Source organism: Procambarus clarkii, chromosome 56 (genome assembly GCF_040958095.1).
Source record: "Procambarus clarkii isolate CNS0578487 chromosome 56, FALCON_Pclarkii_2.0, whole genome shotgun sequence".
NCBI classification, from domain to species: Eukaryota; Metazoa; Arthropoda; class Malacostraca; order Decapoda; family Cambaridae; genus Procambarus; species Procambarus clarkii.
This window is the reverse complement of record NC_091205.1, coordinates 22,474,835-22,484,818: the sequence shown is the minus strand read 5'-3', so window position 1 is coordinate 22,484,818 and position 9,984 is coordinate 22,474,835. Positions and strand designations below refer to the sequence as shown.

The following is a 9,984-nucleotide window of genomic DNA, read 5'->3' as shown; positions in this document are numbered from 1 at the left end:
ATGAAATGAATGCCCAAATGACTGAACACTATTCAGTGGTATACCAAACAACTGTATGACTTAGTCGAGCAGAACCTTGTGTATACAACATACCCTAGAGACTAAAGGTCTATACGCTCGTCAGACTGGGCAGTGAGAATGGGAAAATTAAAACTTCGTAGAGTTATTTAGATGTGATCTTGAGAGGTGACTGGGAGGCACTACGGGCTCACCATAGCCCGTGCTACTTGGAACTTTTTGTTCCAGGTAGCCAATCTTTAACAACAGCAGCTTTCACTGGTCACGTGCCTGACTTCTCAGCCAATAAGGCGCAGTTTTTATAGAATAAACCAATCCGTTAAAAATGCGACGTTCTGATCAAAATTTACATGAATTCTGACATTTAATGTGTAGCGTCGTCGATAGGTTAGTAGGGTTGCTTGGGTAAGTTCGTTTCTAGTTATGTATAACAACATTTGTTAGGGAGTGACACTACGGGATCGCCATAGCCCGTGCTACTTGGAACTTTTGGAAGAAAATGCAAGATTGAACCTGTGAAGAGCAGAGGTGCCATAGGCACAATCAGAGAGCACTGTATAAACATCAGGGGTCCGCGGTTGTTCAACGTCCTCCCAGCGAGCATAAGAAATATTGCCGGAACAACCGTGGACATCTTCAAGAGAAAACTGGACGGTTTTCTAAGAGAAGTTCCGGATCAGCCGGGCTGTGGTGGGTACGTGGCCCTGCGGGCCGCTCCAAGCAACAGCCTGGTGGACCAAACTCTCACAAGTCGAGCCTGGCCTCGGGCCGGGCTTGGGGAGTAGAAGAACTCCCAGAACCCCATCAACCAGGTATCAACCAGGTATCAACCAGGTAGCGAATATTTATCAACAACATTGGGAGTGGAAAATAGCGAGGAGAGAGGAGGTAACAGCGCCCCCGCGACACAGTTTACCCAAGTTTACCTTACACGTTGTTGACCACTTATACCACGGGTTTACCTTACACGCTGTTGACCACTTACACCACAGGTTTACTCCTTCAAAGTGGTTTACAGAAACTCTCCGCCTTTACGAGCGGTAAGGTCAGGTGGTACAAAGTCCTGACCAGTTAAGATTATATATTTGTACGTTTTGTGATAACATGTTCATCCCTTCAGGTCAACCCAACTGTTGTGGGTTGGCCTGAGGAAGACCTTGATGAGTTCATCATCAGGCTTCCCGTTCAATGGGAAGCCATATACGGGGAACCGATGAACACGTTACGTTCATATATGGTAACGAAGGATATGCTAATATGAACATCTGTGTAAACCTACAAGAAAATAAGTTGGTTATCTCGTTATAAATTTAAAGTTAGAGAGCTTGGAGTCTCCGAGCTCTTTAAACTTAGATGAGAGAGAGAGAGGGAGGGACTCAGGGCTCTGATAGCTCGTTAACAATTCAGAACCACTTCGTTAGGCTAAGGTTATTAGCAAAGTGGTCTGTAATAACAGTTCCACCTTGTTATCGGTACATGTGATGGCATTCTAGACTTATCGCATATGCAGCTGGCATTCTATTTTTTTTTGGGGGGGGGGGGGTAAACAGGATTGGTCATATGTGCTTGTTACATAGTTGGTCATATGTGCTTGTTACATAGTTGGTCATATGTGCTTCTTACATAGTTGGTCATATGTGCTTCTTACATAGTTGGTCATATGTGCTTCTTACATAGTTGGTCACATGTGCTTGTTACATAGTTGGTCATATGTGCTTCTTACATAGTTGGTCACATGTGCTTCTTACATAGTTGGTCACATGTGCTTGTTACAGTGTCGATGCCTTGGATAGAAAGGCCTCTTGAGAAGAGTGTATGGGGGGGGGGTGTAATTGGCAGTTAGCTGATCACTATGTCAAACGTCATCATTGATGACCTAAGTAACCAGGTGGATAAAATATTAGAGACTGGCGTTGGTTCGACGTTAAATCAACGTTTATCAATGTTAATTCAACTTTAAATCTATGTTGGTGATGCTAATTTGGCGTTAAATTGGCGTTAATGCTTACTGGGTAACTTCTCATTCACCGTGTGTGTGTGTAAACAGCTGATCACAAGGGGCTCAGTTTCACGCCAGGGGCCAGATTCATGAAGCAGTTACGCAAGTACTTACGAACGTGTACATCTTTCCTCAATCTTTGATGACTTTGGTTACATTTATTAAACAGTTTACAAGCATGAAAACCTCCCAATCAACTATTGTTATAGTTATAAACAGCCTCCTGGTGCTTCAGAGCTCATTAACTGTTTAATAATTGTAAACAAAGCCGCCAAAGATTGAGAAAAGATGTTCTGGTTCGTAAGTGCTTGCGTAACTGCTTCATGAATCTGGCCCCAGGACGTCAGATTCACCTAATCAGATGTACCTAATTTCCTACTATCCTTATCCACTCTCATTTGTAAACATGTAGATATTATTGAAACAAAAAGGAAGTTCTAATATCATTTAAGCTCGGATTCAGATCACAGGTGTTGTATACAATCAGTGGCTTGCGTGTGTTTTCATACTGATAATGCTTTTTCCAGACCGTCCAAGTGGTTGGGCACCATTCCTTTCCCCCCGTCCCATCCCAAATCCTTATCCTGACCCCTTCCAAGTGCTATAAAGTCGAAATAACTTGGCGCTTTCCCCTGATAATTAAACAAAATTGTCTTTCTTTCTGATATAAAATGCAGGTCAGGTTTATTTGGGGGATTGACACTAAACATTGTTTATGTCTTTTTGAGTAGTTATTGCCATGGCAGGTGTGCAGCAGGTGTGCCTCAAGTTTGCTTCATGTGTGCCTCAGGTGTGTTTGCAACAGTGTTATTAAATCACAAGTTTCAATTTGTCACATTAAAGATAATTTTCTTGTCGTTAAATGTCTTACCATTGTTATTGTATTTATTTCATTCCTGATTTACAGATGTTTCAGACCAATGTTTCCATATTTGATTCTTAATGTATCAATTAATAGTTATTACACTCCAAAATAATATTTTATTGCAAATAGTAATAATTAAAATAAACGACATTACCTTGAGTGGATTTTGATGTGATATTGATCAAAGTGTCTATTAGTACTCCTATAAGTTCAAAATATAAGTCCTGTAAGTTACAAAATACTTAAATGGGAATTATGGGTTAATATACAACTCATTAATGTTGTATAATTTGCATAAATGCCGGAATTATGAGACATTATACATCGTGTATGAAGGTCCTTGGTTCGATACCCGAAAAGACGGTTGGGTGATAATCGACTTGAGAATGGTCCAGGACGGACCGAAACGTCGTCGTCCCTTCACCTTCTAGTGTGTGGTCTGGTCAACAGACGTTTAGGTGCCTTATATCCGATTCCTGTTTTTATCTAGCATGTTATTTGTTGTTTAAGATTAGCTACATGGAACAAAAAGTTCCAAGTAGCACGGGCTATGGTGAGCCCGTCCTTATCTAGCAGCCAATAGGTATCTGGGGTTATAATTGTGTTGTGGGTTGCGTCCTGAGGGAGTCCAGTCACTGGCCTCAGGGGAAAGACCTCGAACTAGCTTCCACTCCCACCCGACATTGGCAATCCATATTTCATGCCACTTTTAATGCTTTAGCTTTAACCTTTAAAGCTAAAGCTTAAACTCTTAAGCTTTAAGCTTAAGCTGGCACACATGCAGCACCGTACTCATGCGAGCTGAATAACATCTTCTTCTTGAGGTTATCTTGAGATGATTTCGGGGCTTTAGTGTCCCCGCGGCCCGGTCCTAGACCAGGCCTCCACCCCCAGGAAGCAGCCCGTGACAGCTGACTAACACACCAAGTACCTATTTTACTGCTAGGTAACAGGGGCATAGGGTGAAAGAAACTCTGCCCATTGTTTCTCGCCGGCGCCTGGGATCGAACCCAGGACCACAGGATCACAAGTCCAGCGTGCTGTCCGCTCGGCCGACCGGCTCCCTAGCTGAATAACATGAAGAACCTCCAGAATTAAACATCCTTGCAATAGAAACAAACTATTACATTTTTGGCAGATAATTAAAACTAAACTTATGCAGGCGATGAGTCACAATAACGTGGCTGAAGTATGTTGACCAGACCACACACTAGAAGTTGAAGGGACGACGACGTTTCGGTCCGTCCTGGACCAATCGACTTGAGAATGGTCCAGGACGGACCGAAACGTCGTCGTCCCTTCAACTTCTAGTGTGTGGTCTGGTCAACAAAACTAAACTTATCTAGTACACACACACACACATACACACTAGGAGGGGGTACCTGGCGGTGCCTGGGATAGTCTCTCTCTCTCTCTCTCTCTCTCTCTCTCTCTCTCTCTCTCTCTCTCTCTCTCTCTCTCTCTCTCTCTCTCTCTCTCTCTCTCTCTGTCTCTCTCTCTCTCTCTCTCTCTCTCTCTCTTACTTATTAAAGCAACAAACACAAAAACAAGAACAAAAAATGTTTTCCAGGGTGTGGTTCAGACGTGTTCAGGACGCGACACTTTTCCTCTCAACAAGGACAAATAAAAATAGAAGTGAGCGAAGCGCAGCTGAGGCGGCTACATGACAAAGTTCATATAAAAAAAACTTTTCTACCTTTTTTTCTCTCTCTCGCCAGTTTATTGCAGCTGTCTTTTGTTTATATATAAAATAGTCACCAGGATTTTTTTGGTTAATATCCATGTTAGTTTCAATGTGTTGTTACGTGTTGTTGGGGACAGGATGGCTGTTATAAGTCCTTCCACAACAGTTTCTTTACTCCTGAGTATTTATGTCAGACGCTTGGGGTTAGTCTCACCCAACATTCACACATGAAACAAAGGAGGGAGGGGGATACATGCGTGTAACATGCTAGTTGGGGGTCGGACCAAGTGCCATGTTTTAAGAAATATCTGCATATAAAGTGCCCCCCCCCCCTCCTTGGGATTTTCAGTGTGAAATAAAATCTTGCGTTGTGAAAACCGTAGGTTGGGAGAGAAGGTGAAGAGGGGGAGAAGAGTGAAATGGCAGAAAGAGGTGAAGAGGAGGGATAGGGAAAGAGAGATGAGTAGGAATAGGCTGGAAAAATGTGAGAGAGTGGAAGAGAGAAGGAGAAGGGGGGAAGAGATCCGGGTTCTCTGTATTTATAAATGGAAATGTCTGTCTGAGGTTGGAAGGGGGAGCTTAGAGAGATGGGGATGACAGAGGGAAGAGGAGGAAGGGGTGTGTGGAGAGAGGAAGAACAAGAGGTGGGGAGAGAGAGAGAGAGAGAGAGAGAGAGAGAGAGAGAGAGAGACTATCCCAGGCACCGCCAGGTACCCCCTCCTAGTGTGTGTGTGTGTGTGTGTATGTGTGTGTGTGTGTGTGTGTGTGTGTGTGTGTGTGTGTGTGTGTGTGTGTGTGTGTGTGTGTGTGCGCGCGCGTGCATGCATGTGTGTGGGAACTGATAAGCCATAGCGCAGGAGGCCGCAATGTTCCCACAATTGAGAATGTGCATCACGACTCACCATCCTGGACGCAACACCCACTCACCTGTGCACAAACGTTTATACATCCCATTCATGTTAAATATTACAAAACAAACAACCATGTTTACACCACGCAGGCACTACACAGGTCGGCGTTCAATCCCCGACCGTCCATATACTGTCACTATGGCGGTGTGTTCACTCACAGGATGAAAGAAACATTTTGCCCATTTGTCTCCGCTTCCACCGGGGATCGAACCCGGAGCCTCGCGCCACGCAGGCACTACACACGGGTAAATTTTGATCCTTGTGACTTATACCGTCAATAGGTAAACTCATCCTGATTAACGTCTTCCCGGTTAGTTTACCTGACGTCTACGAGAATATTGACAATAAACTGAGTCAAATGTCTTTGTCGCAGCTAATCACCCGTAATCTAATCATCAATCACTAGATGACATCGTAATATACCGTCCAGTCGTTTACTGAAGTTAAAACAAGTGAAAAACAATAAGTTTGCGCAAACAATTAAGCCGTGTTTAATCAGTTTACAACAGGGTAAAAGTTGAAGCTCAAAGATCTTTGTTGTTGTTGTTGTTGAGTTAGGGGCGACGACGATCGTGGGATCGGATGCGCCCCGGCGTACCCGTGAAGGGTGAATCGCAAAGCCAGGAAAGGCGAAACGCTAAGCCAAAACGCGAAACGAGTGACGCCAAGCACTAGAAACTAATATGCCACACGGCAAAGCTACGCACAAAGGGAGAGGCAGAAGCACATAACAGAACAGGGCAAACAAACAGCCAGAAGGGCACACAGCATGTCATAGAGCAAATACACAAGAAATCAGAGCGCATACTTGCCCGGGAACTTGGCCCGCGGGAATCTTACATTGAACGCCTCCCAGAGCACCCATTGCCAAGGGTCTCGTCCGTCCACCGGGGACGCCATAACATCCGGAACCGGGGCAACAAACACCTGCAAACTGGGGACCCAGATGGTAGAACTCATGAGGCGAGAAGTCGCCACTCGCCCCCACAGGAAGGGAACTTGCCCCCCACGAAAGCACTCCGGTCCGTCAGACAGCAGTAACTCGGCAATCTTCGACCAGTGACCCGGTGGCATCACAGACGCCGGCAACACGTCCCCCAGGGCCCCAACGCGCACCCGCACCACAGGGGTACCCGCGGCCCCGGGCACACCACCAGACGACAGCAGGGAACCCGGACGGCGCGCATCCTTCCGTAACGTCACCACCAGGCCACGCCCAGCACCAGAGTCCACACCATCCCTGGCAGCGGAAGCCACCACCCCCCACTGCGGAGAGTCCCCCGGCGGAGAAAGAACCGAAGGCACGTCCGAGACACAGGCACCAGCACCGGCAGGCACATGGACCTCCGCCACCACGAACCGCGGAGACATCGACGCATCCGTATCCACACTGTCAACATCCGAAGCCCTACAGTCACTGAAGGCACCAACGTCGGCCCAGGAAGAAGACGAACGCCGGGAACGTTTGGGCACCGGCCGGATATCGTCCGAGCCGGTAAGTGACCCAGAAACACGGGTACCACGAGCCGAAGGAACCGACGCCAGGACGGCAGCAGCCTCTACCACAGGAGGAACCGGGCCACACACAGCAGGAGGCTCCGCAGTCACCCCAGCACCAAGCACATCCGGGACCCAAGTCACGGACACAGGGCCAGGCGCAGCATCAGAAGACGAGGGAGAAGACAGCGACGTCACACAGGGAGCTCCAGGAAGGCCCATGGGAGCAGTTGGAACAGCAACAGGATCAGGCAGACCAACCGACGGTACCTCAAGAACCGGAGGAGGGACGACAAGAACCGGAGGAACGGCAGGCGCCGCCGGGGAAGCTGCAGCAGCAGACGGGACGCGCACCACCTCATCAACATCACCGGAGACAGCCTCCAGAGGAAGCGGCGGGAAATCCTCGTCGCGGAACAAGTTGACAGGAGCAGCAGGGGCCTCAGAGCATCCGGCAGCCTGATGCCCCAACAGGCCACACCGGAAACAGGTACGAGGCTGCCGGGCATAATACACCCGGACGTAGTACCCCATAAGCCGGACAGAAGAAGGTATATCCGACCGCAGGCGCATCCCCAACGTGCGAATGTTTGTACGCCTCCCAGCATACCGCCCCGAGGAGAGCGTGTTCACCCGCACGCTGACAACAGTACCAAAACCCCCGAAGTAACGCCGGAGGAGGTCATCAGGGAATTCCAGGGGCGCACCATGGATACTGACATAAGTCAGGGCACCACTGCGGTCCGAAATCGCCACAGAGCCGGCAACGTCTGGCAACGGCAACGTACGCCCCTCGTACCGACGGAGGAAGTCCCGGTACTCGTCCTCCCCCACGAACTTAATAACAACCCGATGGGCCGAAACTAGCTCCACACCGTAAACAGCTTCCACCGGAACACGAAGCATGTCACACATCACCATCTCGATGGTCGGATAACCAGCCTTACAAGTAAACTCCAGGCCCACGGAGTTCACACGCTGAACAGGAGGAAGATGGCCCCCCATGTCAGAACTGCCACGTCAACGCAGCCAGGCAGGCAACAAAACTGGTAGGGCAATGACGCCCACACCACCTGGCGACCAAAACAGCAAACAACTCCAACAGCCACGGAGGGTCGAGAAACGTCCTCACTCCACGGCTGCCAACAGTCGACTCCCAAAGATCTTTGCATCAACAGAAGGTGCTCAATAATTTATTCAACACAGAAGCAATTGATGTAATTCCTCGCAAATTGGGAAGACGAAGTGGCCATTAAGGGTTGACATCTCTGAGCACCTTGATGCGACTCCTCACACTCACTACCTAATTTTAAAGAAGGATTTAATACAGCTCTAACGTCCATAAGAAGCTTTCCTTCAGCAAGTCGGGAAATAACGGCACAAGACGTGTAGTGTACGTGTTCCCAGGGGAGCCCAGGCGTCAGAAGGTAAGGCATGGCTGTTAACAGGTGTGCCTGGGGGGGGGGGTGATGACCTATCCGGTTCTGACTTTCGACCCATCCGGCTCTGATCAACGACCCATCCGGCTCTGATCTACGCTCAGTGAAATAAAGGACCTGTTCTGTATTTAACCGACGACACCTAGATGACAACCACTGGGTCAATAATGCAGGTCTTCAACGGTAGGTGGGTCATTAATGCAGAGGGTCTTCACAACTCTCAAGTGTCTGGCCCAGGTGTATTGTCCATCTGAAGATGGTGACGGCAGTGTTGACCTGAGGGGCCCCTGCTGTTGCTATCGCAGCCACACCTCGTAATAATGCACTTTTATCTGAGATATTATAACATCAGCGTCCAAATTACGGGAGTTTTGTGGAAATAGAGTATCTCTGTTCCGTGGAATAATGATTATTTGATTCTTATGCGTATGGTTAGGCTAAAGCACGTCAAATTAGATGTTCTTCAAGTGGTGATAATGGGCGTAGCTAACAAGCGGTTGTTACACGGGGCTCGTTGGGTCAGGGGTTAGGTATTATAAGCAGCCTGTTCTCAACCTGTTGGCTAAATGCTCTTTAAGCAGTTTAAAGAGCATTTAGGCCCCCCCGTCCCATCCCAAATCCTTATCCTGACCCCTTCCCAGTGCTCTATAGACATGATGGCTTGGCGCTTTTCCCTGATAGTTCCATTCTATTCCATTCCATTTATCCTCAGACTGTTCGTCCAAGCTGCTGCCACCGACTGACTCTAAACACGTTTTCGCACACGACTCACAACTAATGACGTTCGAACATTTCTCAAATAGTGCTTTACTTGAAGACTTGTGATCGAATTACAACTCTGTAAATGCTTCCTCCCACGTACTATAAATAATTGTCAGCAGAACCTAATCACCCAAGCTAAACTAACCTTTGAAGCTAACATAACCTAAGCACCTACCCTAGCCACCTAACCTAACATAACCTAAGCACCTACCCTAGCCACGTAACATTACCTAAGCACCTATCCTAGTCACCTAACCTAACATAACCTAAGCACCTACCTTAGCCACCTAACCTAACATAACCTAAGCACCTACCCTAGCCACCTAATATAACCTAAGCACCTACCCTAGCCACCTAACATAACCTAAGCACCTACCCTAGCCACCTAACATAACCTAAGCACCTACCCTAGCCACCTAACATAACCTAAGCACCTACCCTAGCCACCTAACATAACCTAGGCACCTACCTTAGCCACCTAACATAACCTAAGCACCTACCCTAGCCACCTAACATAACCTAGTCACCTACCTTAGCCACCTAACCTACCATAACGAGAAAATCGTTTTGGAGCAATAGGGTGACTTGAACCAGCGTTTTGGTGATTTCTAGACACCTGTCTTAGCCCACTCAGCCAGTATAGGACAAAAGTCAATCAACCTAGAACTCTACTGAATGCACTGCGAGATTCTGGAGACTCAAACTGGTGCCCAACCAGGATTTTTACGACTGGCCCGCCTACACTTAACCCAGCGGGTAAATGGAGTTCACTACCAGATCACAAAGATATCACAATGGCATGATATATA

The 9,984-nt window shown here is 47.6% G+C and overlaps 2 protein-coding genes across 2 annotated transcripts in view; both read left to right on the top strand.

The window, feature by feature from the left end:
• Positions 1–9,984, top strand: part of LOC123770736 (uncharacterized) — a 758,174-nt gene that overhangs the window by 670,380 nt on the left and 77,810 nt on the right.
• The window catches only part of LOC138353206 (involucrin-like), a 47,305-nt gene continuing 44,136 nt past the window's right edge, over positions 6,816–9,984 (top strand). Inside the window, exon 1 of the mRNA XM_069306086.1 lies at positions 6,816–6,972. Coding sequence (XP_069162187.1) covers positions 6,816–6,972 — 157 coding nt within the window. The remainder of the gene's footprint in view (positions 6,973–9,984) is intronic.